We start from the raw sequence: 18,955 nt of genomic DNA, 5'->3' as shown, positions 1-18,955 counted from the left end.
TCTTCTGTTGGCTGTACTCGTATACTGATTACTGTTTGTAACCCTCTGGCTCCTGCAGCCGTCATACAAAGCTGTAAAACTTGGGTACAACCCTCAATAAAAGACTAACAATGACTCTGGTTGCCTCCTGGACTCCTCATTTCTCCTTCAGGACCATGCTTTGGCTGTAACCGTTTTAACTTGTGATGCTTCTGTGCAGCTTTCCCACCATTTTTTCTAAGGTTGATATTTGAAGGAATTCACAATATAGTCCCCCAGTATCCATTTCTAAATGTTCTATTTTCCCTTAATGATACAGATGAGGTTTTAAGCTCTTACTTGTACCTACTGAAGTCCTCAGGTAAAGGATGGCACTTATTGGAAATGAAGTGGTGAAATATTCAGGTGTTTTCCTTAATCTTCATTCTTTTTGTGTGTAATACTGAATAATTCTACTCTTTGGGCCTCTAAACAGTTGTTTAACAGATTATGGGATTATAAGTATATCAGTAAAGTCTTGATCTGAAAAGTAACTCGGTAACTATGAGTCAGATAAAAGTGAAGTAGATCCCTATGAAGAGAATTATACAGAAAATGCCTCAAAAACTTTTAAACAATTAGTTCTTCAGTAAATGTATGTAGTTACTTTCCCTGCTGAGTTTACTCTCGATCCAGAATTAAAGATTTGCACATTTCAGAAATCTGAATTTGATGCTGAATCTTTTAAAAACTTTTTACTAAGAACATTTGACATTTGTCTGATTTTCATAGTCCAAACAGCTTTAACATGAAAAATATTCACATGCCTTAATGTTCTGAACTCAATGCCAGCTAAAAGACACATTCAGGCTCCTTCTGCCATGTGGGAATGAACACCACAGCAGAGACGCACAAAACTATACAGTATGTGTCTTTATTGATCTAGTCATGAGAAATTATACATCGAAACCACAGGGTGGAGCTGGAAGAAGAGAAAAAAAAAAAACTGTGATATTACCTTGTTTATTATTTTGTTTTATCTCCACGCTCCAAAAGCACATGTTCATTTAAATACAGTCAAAACACAAGACGCGGCCGCGGACGCCAACAACGCTGTAATGGACAGAAGAGCTGACGTGCGGGAAGTGGGAAATAGTTTGGCTCCAATCTGCTTCGTGAGTACTTCCTGTGGGGTCACGCTGGGTGTCAACCTCTCTGGAAGAAACATACAAAAGAGACGATGAGCGATCACAAAGGAGCATGGGGGCTAAAACCAGAAAGCGAGAAGATACAAAGGAGACGCCGACCTCTGCAGTGAACTGTAGAACAAACTATTCATAAATGTCCTTCTTGTCTGCGATATATTGTACAATCTCCGCTGGACTCATCAGCTTCTCTGCTTCTGCGTCAGGGATCTCAAAGCCTGCAGGAGAGACGCACACGGAGGACAAGGTGCTGTTAAAACACTTCCATTTTCTGTTAAAAGCTGCACCTGAACGCACCACAGAAACTACTTTTGCATCGATGGAAAGATTGACATTGACGAGACTTGATGTTTGCAAAATATCTGAATATGAAATGAATCAGCAGCAATAATATTATGTGTGTCTGATTTCTGTGTAATAGGCAGGATAACGTAGAGCGAGCAGCAGTCATTACTGAAAATCACCCTGCCAGGGTATATTTTGGAATAATGGCTGGCTTGCTGCTACATTATCCCTCTTTTTTTTTTTTAATGTTATTACATCTCAGAAAACACTTTCCTTCACTGCTGACCGAACCCTCCGAGGAGAGGGTGGCTCGGTGATGCCCACGCCGACCCTCCGGTGAAGGAAGGGCCAATAATAATGATCACCATGCGCTTGCACGAATGTGACCGCGTGATATTTTAACTCGCAGGCTGGCGTGCCGCCGGACACTCACCAAACTCATCCTCCATGGCCATGATGATCTCCACTTGGTCCAAGCTGTCCAGACCTAGGTCTTTCATGAAGTGGGAGGCTGTCTGCAGCTGTGGGGCAGAAAATACCAACAGACATTAGACGTTTTCACCCCAGCTTATTCATCAGCCTCTCACACACCATGGAAGTGTCTTGTTTACATGATCCCACGACCAAATCACTGTTTAGAGAGGTCCAGGAGGTGGAGTGTGTGTTCTCTGGCATGGGGAATATCACAGGTACAGTGAAGTCGCCTCTAATTAAATTATCTGATTAGAAACAAATTACACATAGAAATGTAAATGATTCAAAGTTTTTCCTTCTTCATAACCTGTTGGGGGGGGGGGGGAAACTTTCAGTAATTGTTTCTTGCTGGCGCTCACCTTCTCGGGGTTGATCTTGTCGTAGAGCTTGAGGACATACATGACACGTTCTCTGATGACCTCTAGGGTGAGGGGGGGCAGGTCTCCATACTGTCGGCACAACACACCCACTGAGGGGATCTGCGAGGGGAGAAGGAGGGAGGGTCATGATGGGTCACAGTGTTGTGAGGTCTGGAAGAGGATGGTGTTAAAGCTGGATGGGCAAACAGTCACTGCAGTCACACATCAATAATAAAAACCTCGACAGAGACACCCACACTGCTGTTCACATCAAATGTACGGGATCTTAATTTGCAAAGTATTCTTCTCATTTTTATTGTTTTAATTCTTATTCTTATTACATTAGTCTTCTAATGTCACTCACTCTTTTCTGGGGGAGGCAGACAAACAATAAGGAGGCTGATCTTCACACTTTGAGTGTGTGTGTGTTTCTGTTCTTGTATTCTTTCTTCTATTGTTATAATTCAATTTAATGAGATGTGGGCAACATAAATATAACTCCTGCTTTCCTTCTGTATATGCTTCACTGATTTTAGGAGTTACATGATTTGCTAAAGCTTGCATCACTTACTTAGCCACTACATTATGACTATATAAATCAACTTCCTTTCCCCAAATAACAGGCCAACATCATACACACCACAGCTCATGCTTGCCTGGCAAAGCTCAGTTAGCTATGGCTTAGCCAGAATTAGCCAGATGGTGTTTAGGTTAACATCAACACTAATGTGTCACTGAACTCACCAAATTTGCTAGCTAGTTAGCTAGCGAGCTAACGAGCAAAACATGGCTGTTGTGTAATCAGAAATATGACTTTCCAATGTTTCATGAACTTCGGGCAGGACATCAGACAGGCAGATTTTCACTGGTGGTAAAACAGCCTGCATGCGTGCCATCGTGAACTTGTAGCAGCCTAGGTTAACACTGTAGTTTTGAAAGACGTCGGTAGGTCACAGCAGGCCACGACTGTTCAATGTTACCGGAGACTCACCCGGCTCTGTCCGAGCCACCGCGTCCTTCGGCTGTCCGCGGCGAAGGAGACAGGTCGGTGGAGGGCTGTTACCGGAGCGGCAGCCGCTCTGACTGCTAAATTACCGGAGGCGAGCCTCAGCGAGGGCCGGGCGAGCGAGCGGACGCACTGCTGCAGGACACGAGCCGCCATGACGGAGAAAAGTGACTGGTAGTTCCCAGCGTGCAAGGCGAAGAAGAAACGGGGTCAAGGGCTCCGCAGTACGCATGCGCACAACACAAGCCGTGTCTTTATTTAGCGTGTTTTATTTTATTTGTGCTTTACAGTGTTATTTACTATTTACGGACAACAAAAATACACTATTATAATAATAAAAGGTAAAATACAAAAGTGATAAGGAACTAAGATTCATCTCAGGGAAGAGCAATCAATCACAGAGTCATGCTGTCTGATAATTAACTACCTCGCCAGATGACCCAAAGGAGGAGAACAGGAGGTGTGACACTTTGTATATACAATTAAAAGTCTTAAATACAATTAAAATACAACAAAGACCAGCCGACTGTTTAATTTGCTTAACGAAATCTGCCGATGATTTGGCAATCGATTTAACTGTCTGAGAATCCATTCATCACAGTCGAGAGAGGAGGAGAAGCACAGAGAACTGTCAGCAGAGCAGAGAGCAAAAACATTATTATTATCTCTTATTATCCACGAATTATTCCAACCGTGTTGAATATTTTACCCAATCCAAAGTCATGGAGTTGTCTGAAATACTGTACAACAAAGCGGAATACATTGAGACGGTAATGTGTTTGGTTTTAAGCCGTTGCTAGCTAGCTAGCTAGCTTCTTGCTATTTGGCTAATTGTAGCTGGACGGGGCGTTGGGCGTTGGATGACTGAAGTTATTGTTTGTGCTCAGTTTAGATAGATAATAAAGACAGAAACAAGGCTTTAATTCTGTTAGTAACATTTTCTATTGTTTTATTTCAGGCTTCTGGCAACAAAGTGAGCAGACAGTCGGTGCTTTGCGGGAGTCAAAACATCGTCCTCAATGGCAAAGTAAAGGGAGAAAACAGAAACATAACTGTCTGATACTGAATCATACAGCTCGCTGTCAGGGCAGCTAATGTAGCTCAAACTGTATGTGTGTGTGTGTGTGTGTGTGTGTGTGTGTGTGTGTGTGTGTGTGTGTGTGTGTGTGTGTGTGTGTGTGTGTGTGTGTGTGTGTGTGTGTGTGTGTGTGTTTTCTCCTCCAGACTATTGTCATGAATGACTGCATCATCAGAGGAGACCTGGCTAACGTCAGGGTGGGCAGACACTGTGTGGTGAAGAGCCGGAGTGTCATTCGACCACCTTTCAAAAAGTTCAGCAAAGGGTAATGTATTCCTCTCCTGTGGCAAATATCCAGACAGATGTGCCTGTAAAAGGTGAGGAAGCAGTGAAGACCAAAGACGAAACCCAGAAACCTTCATCTTGTATCAGCCCAAGAAAAGAGAAGCTGGACCCAATAAAGTTTGGCATTCTTGCTTCAAAAAATCACTGAAACAATTGGCTTTCAAATCATAGCAGACTGATTTTCATTCTCATTAAGTAATTGTTTCCACTGGTGTACTGGACAGCAAATCCTCCGACCACCTGACTGAGGGCAGGCTTACAGACTTATTTTGGGTCTCTTTCATTTCTGGTAGCAGCATCCCCATCAAATAAACACACACGCATCAACTTTCATCTCTTCTTCCAGAGTGGCGTTCTTCCCGCTGCACATCGGAGACCACGTCTTCATCGAGGAGGACTGTGTGGTCAACGCAGCGCAGATTGGTTCCTACGTCCACATTGGCAAGAACTGTGTCATAGTGAGTGGGACGAAAGCGCACACACACACACACACACACACACACACACACACTCACAACCGAGCTTAAATATAGATAAAGTGAAAGAGACGGAGCCCTGCCCCAGCGTGAGAGGACAAACAGAAGCAGTGTCTCCTCTTGCCTGTGGTGATGCAGTCACATGGCAGTCATGTTCAGATGAACCGAGCACAGCAGCAAACTGCTGGCAGGCTGCTTTGAGCAGGGGCACAGACCGGGGATGGAATGTGAAATGAAATACTTAAGCAGTCGTGCCTCAGCAGGAGCTGATCACATTAATAACCACTGACTTGATGGATTCCACAATTGAAAAAAAAAAAACATTTTATAAACAGAGATGTCTGTCAATTGTATAGACTCGTGTCATTTAACTGCCCAGTTGTTTAGTAAATAAAATAGAATAAAATAACAAAGGGCAATTGTCCACGAGATGTCACCAGAGCCTAAACATTCAAACCTGAAAGGACATGGCTGAGCAAGACTGGACAATAAACAACAGATAATGTGTCAGCTTATTTAAAAAAGCAGGACCAATTAAGTATGCTGGATCTGCAGCATGGACGTTATTGTATCAGCTGACATTTTGGCAACGCTTTGCATTCTTTAAATGTTAGAAAAGAACATATGAACAGCTTAGATGTCGACGATTATACAAATCTGAAATGACCTTAATATGCACAATTACAATAAAAACACGGGAGAAATACAGTATAACTAGCCTTACTGCTGTACTGGATAATTGTCATTACTCCTTTATTAAAAAAAACAAAAAAATTGTTGAGATTATGTTGTCATGTTGTTTTTTGGTATTTTGCACTACACATGTTCTGTGTGTGTAGCAAGGGGTGAAGAAAACGCGGAGTCAGTTAAAGCATTTGACAAATAGATGTTCATTAATTTGCTGTTTGCTCTCTGCAGGGTCGTCGCTGTGTGCTGAAGGACTGCTGCAAGATCTTAGACAACACCGTGCTCCCTCCTGAGACCGTGGTGCCGCCTTTCACCGTCTTCTCTGGGTGCCCAGGTCAGCTACAGCACACACACACACACACACACACACACACACACACCCCTTTCTTATCTCTCTCTCCCCCCTTGTGTGTTTACCCATCATCCGTCTTCCTCCGTCTCTCAGGTCTGTTTTCCGGAGAGCTCCCAGAGTGCACGCAGGACCTGATGATTGACGTGACCAAGAGCTACTACCAGAAGTTCCTGCCCCTCAGTCAGATCTGAGTCCTGCCCTAAAACCTCCAGCAGGATCCACACTCTTTCCTGCCACTTCCAGGTCAGGGTCTCTCCTCAGCCTGAAATGGACTCCGAACCCCAGAGTTTCTCTGCCCAAGGAAAAACATTCGGTCCTATTAAGAGCCCACGTATGATTCTAGTTTTGAGTATAAGAATTGAATACAGCTGCAGAGTAACTTTGCAGTAATGTTTGCAGCTCCAAATTGGTCTTAAGAAGTCTTAGAAATCTCGCATCTCGTTAGTAAACTGCTCATTTTTACCGTCCCAGCCAGTCCGAGATGTCTTAAAGGTGCACGGATAAAAGCCCTCAACCTACAGGCTCTGGGATTTTTTTTTTGGTATGTTCATGTAGGCCGATGCTTTTTTTCCTGGTCAGTGTGCTGCGGAGAAACTCGATGACCTTTGTGCGCCTGCTGACAATCGCAATCTTTGCTCTCCGACAGCAGCTGATGAAGATGAGGAGGTGGAGGAAGGAGGTGACTGAGGGATGTGGGAACACAGCCTGTAAATATACTATGTGACAGCCATGGACCAAAAGAGTTGTGTTTGAGGATGTTGGCCGTACATGCACATCACTGGTGCCCGCACTTCATTTGGGCAACAAAGAAGTAAACTCACATCAACAATTAGTGACAAATATTCTGTTGTTTAAGTTTGTCATTTTATTTCTGATTTTGAAGAACACGTTCGTTTGCCTTCTTTGTTTGCTCATGTAACTTGTCATAAATCTTATTTAATACTATGGATTTTTATTTTGTTATGCTTCAGAGCATGTCGTTTTAATTTGAATACGTAGGACAGCCCTCTGTGTTTTGCTTTTGTCACTTTCTGTGAGCATAGAAAACATTAGAGCCAACATCTAGAATAGTGCTGCGATTAAATATAAATGCTTGAAAATCTGCCTCATAAAGGGCTCCGTCTCCGTCTCGTGGTTTACAACACAAAACTGTTCATTTTGCCTTTTTAATTTTTCCTCCAGTAACTTTTCTTTCTTATTCTTGACTCCATAATATCAGCTTTTATTTTGATTTATAATGTGATTATATTACAGATATGACAACTGAGCTGCTGGTTTTCTAATGGAATTGTCTTACAGATCCTAAAAAACAAAAAAATCCTTCCAATCGTAAAATGCTTGCTAAATTGCACAGGGCACCTTTACGCTAGCCTTGAGGTTTCTTGTAAACAAACAAGTTATATTTACATTCAGTGTCACGTATCAAAACACACTGTGCGTCTCCTTGATGTCTAACCAACACATTAGTCCACAGCGAGGTCACAGATTCCAGAAGGGACCTTTTAAAGATAACAGAAAGGCTGAGAGACACAGTGTGATCATAGTTAGAGACATCTGTAGTCCTGTACTGTAGCACCTCCTAGTGGCCTGAATTACAGCTTCATTCAAAGAAATGCCAAACCTGCTCATGTCATTCCTGTGAGCCTTAAAGCTGCTGGACTTTAACAAAACACTAGAATCAGAATATTCTTTATATTGTTAGAATATTGTTACTGGAGTCTGCAGAGGGAACCTGTGGTGCAAGTTGTTGAGTTCACAAAACATCTGCTTAACTGATAAAGTGCCTGTGTAGGACGTGTTAATAACGAACACCTATGAATTCAATATTAAGCAAAAGCAATTAAGAACCAAATAAAACAAAATTCTATTTTCTTTCTTTTTTTTTAATGAAACATGGTCCATCCAATTGCAACTCAATGGTTTTATTTCTTTTACAATGTGAACCACATATATCATACCAACAATTAAATGTTAAGTATATAGATTAGCCATTTATTACTTTTTAAACAAATAAGTATCAAGAAACAGCTGATAATAGTGTTGGCTCCAGAGACACGTGGCATGAGTCAGCCTTTTGAAACAATGTGGATGAGGGCCGGTGACTGGCTCAGGGGAAGAAAAGAAAAACACAAAGTGCCCCCTCTATTATAACCAGGCTAATCGATGGGGTTTCACACTGCGGGACTGGAAAGACGGCACGATCCTGCTCGGAGCAAATGCTTTAGTTGAGGTTTTTTTTTGGGGGGGGGGGGGGGGGGGGGGGACCAAACAAACTCTATCCATTAATAGAGTGAGTTTTAGATTACTTTTCCTGTCAGCAGACGCTTTGCATCTTCCCTTTAACTGACATGTTGTCATGCAACAGAAACACAGGGGTTATAACTACTCATTTCAACTAGATCATTTAGTTTGAGTCGAGAATGCTACCGATGTGGAGTGTTGTGTCAGGAGGGAGAAAAACAACTAAGATACTCTAAATGCATTCCTCTGATTTAATGAGGAGCGTGTGGACACGCCGTCAGGTCAGTCCTCAGGATTCACTCCGTCTCCAATCTGCTGTCGGCCTCCAACACCAAGGTCTGCCGTGAGCGGCCTGCAAGGTCACACAATCTGAAACTGTGACGGACTCTAAACACGATCCTTGGGGGGGGGGGGGGGGGGTTCCTTTTCAGGGAACATGGATCCTTCCATTGTGTTACATTACCCATCAGACCTGTGATAGCTGAAGCTACTCCGAACTTACAAGACATTGTTTGCTTACTTTTTTTTTTTTGGCAAAAACATAAATTACTAGCTAGCCCTCCTTCACAGTAATCAGAGGCTCACTTTAGCCGAACCAAATCTACATTTTCCAATATGAGGTCAACATTTTGATCAGTCTAATTCAGTGGTTTCATTCCATAAAACGTACAACTCTTCATTCATTTTGACAGAATCAACAAATCTCAGCCTGGTTCTTTTCTTTCACCGACAAGCCAGTAATCATGTAGGAATATAAAAGCCAACCTAGAACGCAAAGAATGAAATGTGTGACCAAAATGTAACAGAAGTTAAAAACTGGCATGCTTTATACAACAAAAGAAAGCCCGCTGTCTGGGTCCTGAAGGTGAAGGGGGGAGTGAACAAGTCAATGCAAATTAAGAAAAGAAACGAAAAAAAAAAAGAGAGAGGGAAACATTGACATCTCACAAGTCAGCTACAGCAGGTATTACAGGTAGAGCTGAGCGGTCTATGGCAGGGTATCACTGGTAATATTTAGAACTGTTTAAGAATTAGACAACCCAAGATTTTTTTTTTTTTTTTTTTTTTTTTTTTTTAAATCATTTGCACTTTGTTAGCTTCCTATGCTAAATGAAAGCATATTCCAACAATTGAGTTTATAACGCCCACAAACAAGCTCAGATTTAACTCCAATAATAATCTTTTGTTAAAGACTCTAAAACAAGCTGAACATCAGCACAGTACCAGTTCACGTTACTTCACACGTTGCTTAATGTACCCAAATTTCTGACTCATGTGATATCAGTGTCTCCTACTCTATTCCCTTACAGAAGGATGGAAGGCAACAACCATTTCAAGAATGAAACAAGCCCCGAGCTGCATTATCCTGTACCAAGTAAAACCAAACCCATCCGTCTCATTACTGCACACGCCCCTTACACAAAAAGCAGACAGTGTCCTAACACCCCGTCCGACACTCTGGCCAAATTACCCAGTGCCTTATGTGCACTGGCTGCCATGTTTGGTGGCTCTGTTGAGAATTGCTACCTTTGTAAGAACATTTCTGTGACGCTTCCTTTACAGCACAGATGATCTTCTGATTAGTTCAAATATTTGACAGGGAGGCTATGAAGACGAGTAGGGCCCACACACAGGGAAGCTCCGCAACTTGATCGGAAATCCTTTTGAAGAGTCTTTGGGACCAGAGGTGCGTGTGAGCGCTCCATTTCTACTCATATCAAAGTGTTTACTTTTTCTAAGCACCAACTGGCAATGTGCGGACCGACCACGAGCGGGTCCGTTTGGGGCAGGACAAGGCTACGACTGGGATACAATGGAAGAGCCGATTTGTATTTGCATGAGTAAGAGGTGAAAGCTAAGTGCAAAAATCCTTATTGCAACTCATCAGAATAATCACAAGATCACATAAAACAGCAGCCGTTTATGTAAGAAGACTGGGGTAAAGGGGGGGGAGGGGGCGTCGCAGTCAGCAAACAGGCTGTCTGAGAAGCTGTATACATAAAAACAAAACAAAAAAAATTCCTTTCCATTATCCTCAACAAGAACCAAAAGAAATTATTAAAAAAAAAAAAAAAAAAACAAGGTGAGAGAATGCAAAAATTAACTTGGCTATCACTGCTGCAAGCAGTGGCAACAAACCTAGAATTTTAACACTGGTGGTTGAAGAACTAAAAACAAAAAGGGCGACTGGCTGAACTAAATCAAGCCACTGTTGAAGCAGAGTAGTTAACAGAGAAGATGGTCTAAGTGTCCCAACATGAATGGCCTGCTATTGGTAGTTATACACCATCGACCTAGTAGCCAGAGAAATGTAACTGGGTACAAGTGGCAGATGAGGCAGGACGATGCCACAGATTTACTCCCACTGGGCGATTTAGCGCCACCACTGACAGGCAACATCAACCAAGAGCTGCAATGACAGAAAGAACACGTGGGTTGTTTGACGCAGAGGTGAGTCTCTGACAGAGTCGGGTCCAACATTTGGCGAGCAACTTGATTCACTGAGTGAGACGATTTGATCATGGCCCTCACTTCCATATTAAGGTGGTGGGTGAGGATGAGTGAGGTTAAGGGAGGGAAGGGCACAAATGTGTCAAGGATCAAGTGGCTTTTACTCGTCAAGCAGCACAGTGCATTTTCACCCCTTATGAGAACTGTCTGCATCCCAGGATGGGTTGGTGGCTTCCTTCGTTGTCTCCTTTCCAGGGCAGCGATGTCTGAGTGCGCGATGTCATCCAGACCTTCCAGTCGCCCTCAAACACACACACACACACACACGCACGCACGCACGCACACACACGCTCATCAAGTGCTGATTGCAGATGAGTGATTTGTAGTAATAGTGTAGGGAAAGGAGACAAAGAATAGAATTCATTCAACATGAATAGACCAAACTGAGACCTTCAGTCCCAGTTTCCATTTTCAACCCGGGTTCTTTTGCACAGCCAGGCATCCGAGCGTCCACATGTCCATCTGTGCATCTGTCCACATAAGCCCATCCATCCCCCTCTGCTAGCCTTGACTTTGAAGGCTTCCCCCCCCCCACGCCCTCACACAAATAGGCAGGCAGCAGATCAGATCATCCTGTTGCGTTTGTGTGTAGGGGAGTCTGTGATGACATCACTACACTGGGTGGAGTTTCGTTTCCTGGTTCCTCCCCCTCCAGCAGAGGCGGCACCTGTAGAGTCCAGATGCAGTGCCATCTCCTCTGAGATGAAAGTGTTCAGGTCGACGTCTTGGAGCCCATTGCGCCTGCTGCGGCACACCGGCCCCGAACCGGAAGAACCACCACCACCAGCACTGCCTCCATTACTGCTGCTCCCGCTCACGTGTGTGGGAGACCCTGGAGCACCGGAGCGCACACTGATACTCGCCATGGCTCCACTCAGACCTGAGGAAGGAGGAGAGGAGCAACAGACATGGGGTGTCAATGACTGAAGAAATACGTCAGATAAGCATGCTAATTCATAGAGATATTTGATGTCCTGAATAAAATAAAAAAAATCTGTGTCCACTTTAATATGAGGCAAGCGACATATTAGGATTTAGAAGAGAAAAAAAACATCATGTTGAATGAATTTGAGTGATGGCTAGATGATCGATGGGGTCTTTTGAGTGGGCCAACAGCAAATTACTGACAAGCAAGCACATCAGGGATGCATCAATCCAACACTCATCATATTTGTATGACACCAAATAACAGCTGTCTCATCAAAGCGACACTGACACATTGGGGCAGAGAGTGTTTAAAGCCCATACATCCCAGACCTAATTTAAAGATGTAAAAGGCATGTCGCTTATTTCTGTCTCAGACATAACTAGTTAGGGGCTATCAAAATGTGCGGCTAGGGTAGAGATCCCCTTGCAAGGACACAGCAAGTAAACAGCCTTTTGACAGGACTTCATCATTTGTCAAAGTCACTCGCTCGGGCTGTTATTTCAGGGAGTCAGGTTCAAGCTTCTTCAGAATGGCATGTGGACGTTTGCCACAAAACAGTGCTCGACACAGCCGTCTCAAACAAATCACTGACAAAACTTAGGCTCTGTTGCATACAGAAATCTTACAGCAGCCTTTTTTTTTTTGTTTAAATCGTTCTGTTCAGTCTGAGACTTTACAAGAGACGTGACAGGTGTGACTTCAAACCACAGTGTGGTAAACCAACCAACCAACCCACCCCAACTCTAAGAATAAAAATGCTGCATAAATGGACATGTACAGTATGCACAGCATTTGTGATGCAACTTTCTCATTATTAATCCAGCAGATAAAAGCCCTCATGCAGTGGCGACGTTATGGAAATACACAACTGGTTTTGTGCTACACATAGAAAGGCATTAAAAGTTTGTGTGCGTTACCACACTGAACACAAATCTGTGAGTCTGACTGTCAGTCGTGGATGCAGTTGACAGAAGTCTAACTTGTCCTAACAATTCAAAATAACTGTTGATCCCAACACACACAAACATCAGTAGTGAAACGTAAAAAAGGTAACGATAACCGAGAAGGGAGACACTGAAACCTCCTGACACAGACTGAACTTGCATTTCTGTAACTTAAACCACCAACTGCCTATCATCATCCAACTAAGCTCAGCTATACCCTAAATGGCCCCTTTAAAATGTGGAGACCCTCAGATAAAGTTCTAAATATTCAATTGCGCTGACAGCACGACAGAAATACCAACAGACTTTAATGTAATCAGATTACCAATAGATACAGTTGCATCTGCATATCTAAAAACCCAGGTGAATAAATAAAAAATTTTAAAAAACTACGTGGCTTTAGGTATTGAGTGGGAACGTCTCACATGTTCCTTCCCTCACTCACACAAAGGTCTAACAAATTGAGGCCGTCTCTCACCATTGGCCAATAGCCGTGCACAACACACCCTTATCTCTGAGGCACATGTGGCAGTGTACGATGACTGAAGGACATGCCGCAGTTCAGTGCTTAGACACAATCATTTGTTCCAATTTAGGCAACTGCCTTTATATTATCAAATGATCCAGTTGATATTTTTACCACATTTTAACCACTTTACAGTAGATTGCCAAATCTTAAATCTGTTAAATTTGTGAAATCAGTAGATCCAGTGTGAGCATGTCTGCACACAAAAACAGCAATGCAACATGATCTATACTGCCTTTAGATACCAGCAGCACCAGTGGTTTTATATCCAACTATGTCACTGCCTCCTGGGTTATAAATCAAGTTTCTGGTGTATAACCTGTGAACAAGGCTTGCACTTAAGTATCCTCACCATGCAGCGCTATGGCCTCCCTGAAGGGCTGGAGGTCTGCTTCCACAGATGAGCCAGTCTCAGCTGGCGAATTAGCCCGGCTGGGGGCCACCATGGCCAGCCGAGGGTTGGCCCTGCTACTCCTGTGTGGTGGTGCTTTGCCGCAAAGAAAGCTGATGAGATCCTCCCTACGGATGGTTCTCCGACGCTTTTTCACCCAGGCCAACATGTCCTGCAGGCCAATACAAAAGTGATCCATCAGTTAACCAAGCTTTCATTTTTATCAAGAAACACTAATGAGCTCTTGCTTCCCCTCAACACCACTGTTGCATAAAACTAGAACAGGTAAAACATGTAGTATGTAAACATGTGGTTCCTAAATGCCAGACAAATATGACTGGGGGGTGTAAAAACACAATCGGTCCAAATACAAAAGAATGGAGGAGTCTCAGAAAAAGTACAAGATGAACAAGACCTACCTTATTCCGGCGTTGATGGCCTATCTGGATGCCCCGATCAAAGCTTCTCTGATGGGCCTCCACACTCTCTGCGATGGTGCAAGACATCATGAAAATAATCAGCGTGCTTTATCGCACATTCCACAACCAGGCACATATGTATGGTACCATTAACAGTGACCTAGCTAGCACTACTCTACTATGGATTCAGCTGCCCAATTTTTGGGAGACAGTCTGCCAAATTAAGATTCAAATCCAGTACAAGCTTGTTCTGTCTACAATAAGCATCCTCCGTTTCACTGATGGATTTCTGACATTGTTTAAAGTTTTAAAATGCAGTCTGCTCTGGGTTTTTTTAAACCTCTCAGTAACCATGTCTTCACTGACATACAAAAACATACAAGCCCTGTGAGCGACTGATCAATATGGTGTTGATAACAGTGATAATGACCATGTCTGTTAACCACATGTTGGACGAGCCATCGATAAAATCACGTCTTCCTCTGCAAGTACAACGATAACCAGCTGCAATCCATATTGATGGAATGAAGCGCAAAAACAGCCATGTGCAGTAGTTGGCAGATCAATAAATCTTGCTCTAAAACACAAGGGTGGAGGGAAGCAGGATGTGGTTAGATACCTTTGTAGAGGTTGGTCACTGCTGTAGCAGAGTTCTGAAATGGCACCCACAGTGACAGGCCCTGCTGATGGCATACTCGGTCTGTGGGAGGAAAGGGGAAATATATTTGATATCTATGCACGACATGCAGTGGTAACATAAAAGGAAGGAACCCTTAAAACAACAACACATTAGAACAGCAAAACATCTGAGAGACACAACAATTTGCTGACAACGGGGTTTCAATGAAGATCATTTTCATTCGCCATTTTGTCTTGCATCTACAATTGCATGGACAGGGTTTGGCATAAAAATAACTATCAGCCAGCGCTAGATGGCCAGCCTGGCAGAAGCTGGTTTAGCATGAAAGCACCGACACACCAACTTAACTGCACTCTCAGCAGTTAAGTTGCAAAGCCATGTCTAACATACATGCCAGACATGGATAGACTTAACAACTTGAGCACCGACACTGAGGACGAGAATTCATCATGCTAGAGAACACGAAAGCCATAGCAGAGTGTAGACAAACCAATATTTCCACAGCGAACCAATACTCTCCTCGCCATTTTGTGAATATAACGCTGGCTACGCGTTGCTAAACAAACTGTTCACTCAGCAGCAAACTGGGCGTTTGAACACAAGTGTCCACTTCTGTACTGCCAACTTTTTCTGCTAAAAACACATTTCAGACAGCGAATCGCGTCCGGTAAAACAGATGGTTAGACTGACAGTACACAGGAGACTGACATCTGGGAATGTCGCGTAGATACGATTGTTGTTACCATCGCCATTTTGTAACTAGCCTGGCTAACGTTACGTTAGCTATGCGCTGCTGTCTAACTTGTCAACAAGCTAGCGTATTGACAAAGAAATTCATGTTAACTTCAGCCACTTTATTAATGTCACGCAATTTAGCTGCGGTTGTTCAACAATCGAAACAGGTGTATTCCACCAGATTTTACTTCATAACTCAAATTTGGCACCGGCTAACACAGGCTAGCTAAATTTAGCATTGCAAAATCAGCTGTAAACGTTACCCTGTACTGGCCAGCGAGTTTGCTAACGAGCTAGCGTTAGTTAGCATTCTGCCGACACGGACGCTAAGGTTAGTTCACAGCGAAGCTTAGTAAATAGCCAGTTTGCTAACCAACAAGCCAAAGGCACACTGGCAGTGTGAGTGCCCTTATTAAAGGACCAAGCAAACGGAAAGCGCTGGTATGAACCTTTGTATAGCTGAGCCACAGCAGTGGCGGAGTTCTGGAAGAGATGCCACAGTTTATCCTGGTCGTTGTCGGCCTCCTCCTCGCTCGGCTCCCTTTGCTCCGCTTCGGCCAAACACTGCCGCTCCCATTTTGAGAACCAGTGCTCGGGTCCGTGTTCCTGTATCTCCGAGTCTCCGTCTTCCTTCTTCTCCTCCATTTAATGCACCAAAAACTCGTTGAAAATTCGCTTTTAATATGTTAGTAGATTAATATCTGGCAACTGTATAAAGATTTATGTGAGCAAATTCATGAATACTGTTAGAATATTACTATTTCGTACTACAATGTTACGTTGCTCTCTATTGCTATCATCTGTGAAGATACGCTTAGCTAACTATTTTTCCCAGTTGCCGACGTCGGTATATATACAAAGCAGACTACCCTGTTATACGCTTCGTCCCGCCCATTACTCTACATGTCAACAACAATTGGCCATACGGGCACTGCAGGGTGGGCTCGTGGGACTAACTCGGAGTTTCATTGGCTCTCCGACACGTCCGTCACAAAATTGACACAAAAGATCCTCAGTGAAAATTCCCCATTACTAAAGCTTGAAAGAGAGTCCAAGTTTTTATGAAAACTGCTATTAAAATAATAATTTAAAAAAAGCTAATTATAATATAATATAATATAATATAATATAATATAATATAATATAATATAATATAATATAATATAATATAATATAATATAATATTTTGAAAACCATATCGTCATTATTATAATCCCATGAGATGATTTATTGCTCCATCTGATTAATTCATAAGCACAGGACTGTAGTAATCGTATAAACTATTACAAACAGCCAAACTAGCCTCTAATATTAGGTGACGACCATAGACTTTCTACAAGTCCACATTTGACTCGTATGAAATACTTCACCCATGAAAACAATGTAAAAATATAGTTTTTATATGCTTTAAAAACGATAATAATTAACAACACCAAACATAAATTGCTATAACAAACGAGAATGATTCATAAATAGCCCAACTGCGCCAGAATCTGAGGCCAAATCCGAATGTGTACCATTGATTTCCACTGGATGGTGCCATTTACTCATAATGTGAGGGCTTGTCTGTTTGAGCCATCGACAGGCTGGTCTCAGCACTGCGGATTTGAACCAGTTAAAGCTTCAAGTGGACATTGGATAAAGGTTGTTCTACACAATGGTAATACCAAGTTACATAATAGTTGGTGCGTTTCACCAATAAGTCAAATTGTTGTAGTGCTGTAAACGATTCACAATTTTGAAACAAGCTCTTATAGTGGCATTTTTATTTTATTTTCTTGCTTAGTTGATAATAAATGTGTTAAGTTCTATCTTTAGTGTACTTTGAAATAAAAAACAAGAGACAAAATTGTGCATTTCTCCACAGTGCAGTGACATTGCGTCCAATTTGTTGTGTCTATATATATATAGGAAAGAGATTGCAGGGTTATTTTGTGGATGGATAATGCAGGAATTTTGAATTCACCTGATTTAAATTTGCACCTACAATTTTATAAGTTTAACATTGTCTGTATAAACATTAATTATACCAGTAACACGATTCTTTGCAGCAAAACACCACATCATGCAGGCAGACACCTGGAATCTTTTGCGTTAACACAAAGCAACTTGAAGAGAACCACGAAATCACACTTATATTACATAAAAATGCGCTAGTATTAAATGAATACATTTTAGATAAACAAGCAAATGAATTCAAATAAATATAATAAGTAAATTGAATAAATGCAGCTTAAAGCAGCCCATGGTTGAAACTTTCAGGTCATTTGAAAATAATCTGCTATCAACAAAATGCCCCTAAGAGAATTAAGAGGAGCCTCTTCAAATGCTAAAGCACACCCTATAAATACTGAATTACAGATCCTGCGTTCAAGTTACTTAAAGTTGAATGAAGCTACAGTAAAATGCAGGTCATTGGAAAAATAAATAAAGTAAGAAAATAATAAAAGTCACCCTGTCACTTGTTACTGGATGCAATTATGATCTAATTTAATGGGTGAAATGTGGTGCAGATAGTATACATCCAGATAACATATAAGAGATTATATATTTTGTTAACATTACTACAGCCGTTGCATGCTAATGAGTAATCATTGGGTATTTTGCCCTGGAGAAAGCACGAGGTCTTAATATGGAATTAATTGAGTGCATTTATTTACTTATTTCAGTACTTTAGTTTGTTTCCACATTCAATGATTTTTCCAGTCTCCTCATTGTGAAGCAGTAAGCGGGGCCCTAATGCATCATGCAGTCACCAGTGGTGCCAGGACTGTATTGTCATTCCTGTAAGTTCAATTCGCCAAACAGTTGTTAATACTTCTGTGTTATTTCCTCTGTGTCATATGCACACGCCTGATCCCCATCATTTAACATGGATGTGAACCTGGCCGGGGATGGGCCAGTGTTTGGATCTCCATGCGGATGTGACATTTCAGAGAAGAGCGCGACCGCCATTTTGAGATTTACCTCAGACTCAACACATCACAAACCACGGGAGGAGCGGGTTGAGAGCCACACAGCACAGGCTAACGTTGTATGACCGGGCACATTCCTCAAAAGAAACAAGAGGTTTGCTAGAAATGCAACGAAGTGCCGCGTTTTGTCATTTATCGTGTTAGGGGCGGTTTGGGGGAATTGGTGTATGTCGGGCCGTAGCAACTCTCGTCTACGCGAACTTCCAAATCAACATTAGTGCTATTCCGTAGTGGAAACGGCTTTGAATGGATAGCTTTTTCCTCCGCTCCCCCCCAGACGAGGGACAATCGGAGGAGCACACGGACTGGGGATATCGCAGGCAAAGTTGTTGAATGTGTGTTTATATCAAATGAGCCTTTGTTTTCATTGTTGTTGTACCTATATCACCAGTTGGCTGCCTAGTGTCAGGTAGCTTACCGCTAACGTTAGCTACAAACAGGGTATTTGTTCCTCAAGGTGCAGGTCGTGCTGTGCGTTGT

At 42.5% G+C, this 18,955-nt stretch overlaps 3 protein-coding genes across 4 annotated transcripts; 1 reads left to right on the top strand and 2 right to left on the bottom strand.

The window, feature by feature from the left end:
* Positions 1-965: 965 nt before the first annotated feature.
* Positions 966-3,468, bottom strand: ndufab1b (NADH:ubiquinone oxidoreductase subunit AB1b). Its single transcript, XM_070848044.1, has 5 exons — positions 3,273-3,468; positions 2,282-2,401; positions 1,882-1,969; positions 1,266-1,381; positions 966-1,173 (listed from the first exon to the last, which is right to left on the bottom strand). Exons 1-4 carry the CDS (start codon positions 3,441-3,443, stop codon positions 1,290-1,292), a joined length of 471 nt encoding a protein of 156 aa, XP_070704145.1. The 5' UTR covers positions 3,444-3,468; the 3' UTR covers positions 966-1,173; positions 1,266-1,289.
* Positions 3,469-3,913: 445 nt separating this feature from the next.
* dctn5 (dynactin 5) lies at positions 3,914-7,263 on the top strand. 2 transcript variants are annotated; one of them, XR_011585576.1, is made up of 7 exons: positions 3,914-4,057; positions 4,246-4,314; positions 4,512-4,630; positions 4,997-5,108; positions 6,045-6,147; positions 6,259-6,408; positions 6,815-7,263. XR_011585576.1 is itself a non-coding variant. In XM_070847879.1 (6 exons), exons 1-6 carry the CDS (start codon positions 4,010-4,012, stop codon positions 6,354-6,356), a joined length of 549 nt encoding a protein of 182 aa, XP_070703980.1. In that variant the 5' UTR covers positions 3,914-4,009; the 3' UTR covers positions 6,357-7,263. The 2 variants fall into 2 exon arrangements, 1 of the variants encoding a protein (XP_070703980.1); XM_070847879.1 differs by having other exon boundaries at positions 6,259-7,263.
* Positions 7,264-8,071: 808 nt separating this feature from the next.
* Positions 8,072-16,317, bottom strand: hapstr1a (HUWE1 associated protein modifying stress responses a). Its single transcript, XM_070848089.1, has 5 exons — positions 15,950-16,317; positions 14,745-14,825; positions 14,126-14,193; positions 13,668-13,878; positions 8,072-11,797 (listed from the first exon to the last, which is right to left on the bottom strand). Exons 1-5 carry the CDS (start codon positions 16,143-16,145, stop codon positions 11,481-11,483), a joined length of 873 nt encoding a protein of 290 aa, XP_070704190.1. The 5' UTR covers positions 16,146-16,317; the 3' UTR covers positions 8,072-11,480.
* Between the last annotated feature and the right edge of the window lie 2,638 nt (positions 16,318-18,955).

This window comes from Pempheris klunzingeri, chromosome 17, assembly GCF_042242105.1.
Source record: "Pempheris klunzingeri isolate RE-2024b chromosome 17, fPemKlu1.hap1, whole genome shotgun sequence".
NCBI classification, from domain to species: domain Eukaryota; kingdom Metazoa; phylum Chordata; class Actinopteri; order Acropomatiformes; family Pempheridae; genus Pempheris; species Pempheris klunzingeri.
This window is presented reverse-complemented; position numbering and strand designations above follow the sequence as displayed.

What these genes read in the sequence shown, in the direction of transcription:
- ndufab1b (XM_070848044.1), bottom strand. Translation starts at nt 3,443, where the DNA reads ATGGCGGCTCGTGTCCTGCAGCAGTGCGTCCGCTCGCTCGCCCGGCCC. An exon ending in GGTGGCTCGGACAGAGCCGG is followed by an intron (nt 2,402 to 3,272) that starts GTGAGTCTCCGG and finishes CTCCCCTCGCAG; the next exon opens with ATCCCCTCAGTGGGTGTGTT. An exon ending in ACAAGATCAACCCCGAGAAG is followed by an intron (nt 1,970 to 2,281) that starts GTGAGCGCCAGC and finishes TCTGCCCCACAG; the next exon opens with CTGCAGACAGCCTCCCACTT.
- hapstr1a (XM_070848089.1), bottom strand. Translation starts at nt 16,145, where the DNA reads ATGGAGGAGAAGAAGGAAGACGGAGACTCGGAGATACAGGAACACGGA. An exon ending in AGTGACCAACCTCTACAAAG is followed by an intron (nt 14,194 to 14,744) that starts GTATCTAACCAC and finishes GCACCATCGCAG; the next exon opens with AGAGTGTGGAGGCCCATCAG. An exon ending in GCCATCAACGCCGGAATAAG is followed by an intron (nt 13,879 to 14,125) that starts GTAGGTCTTGTT and finishes ATTGGCCTGCAG; the next exon opens with GACATGTTGGCCTGGGTGAA.
- dctn5 (XM_070847879.1), top strand. Translation starts at nt 4,010, where the DNA reads ATGGAGTTGTCTGAAATACTGTACAACAAAGCGGAATACATTGAGACG. An exon ending in TTCAAAAAGTTCAGCAAAGG is followed by an intron (nt 4,631 to 4,996) that starts GTAATGTATTCC and finishes CTCTTCTTCCAG; the next exon opens with AGTGGCGTTCTTCCCGCTGC. An exon ending in CGTCTTCTCTGGGTGCCCAG is followed by an intron (nt 6,148 to 6,258) that starts GTCAGCTACAGC and finishes TCCGTCTCTCAG; the next exon opens with GTCTGTTTTCCGGAGAGCTC.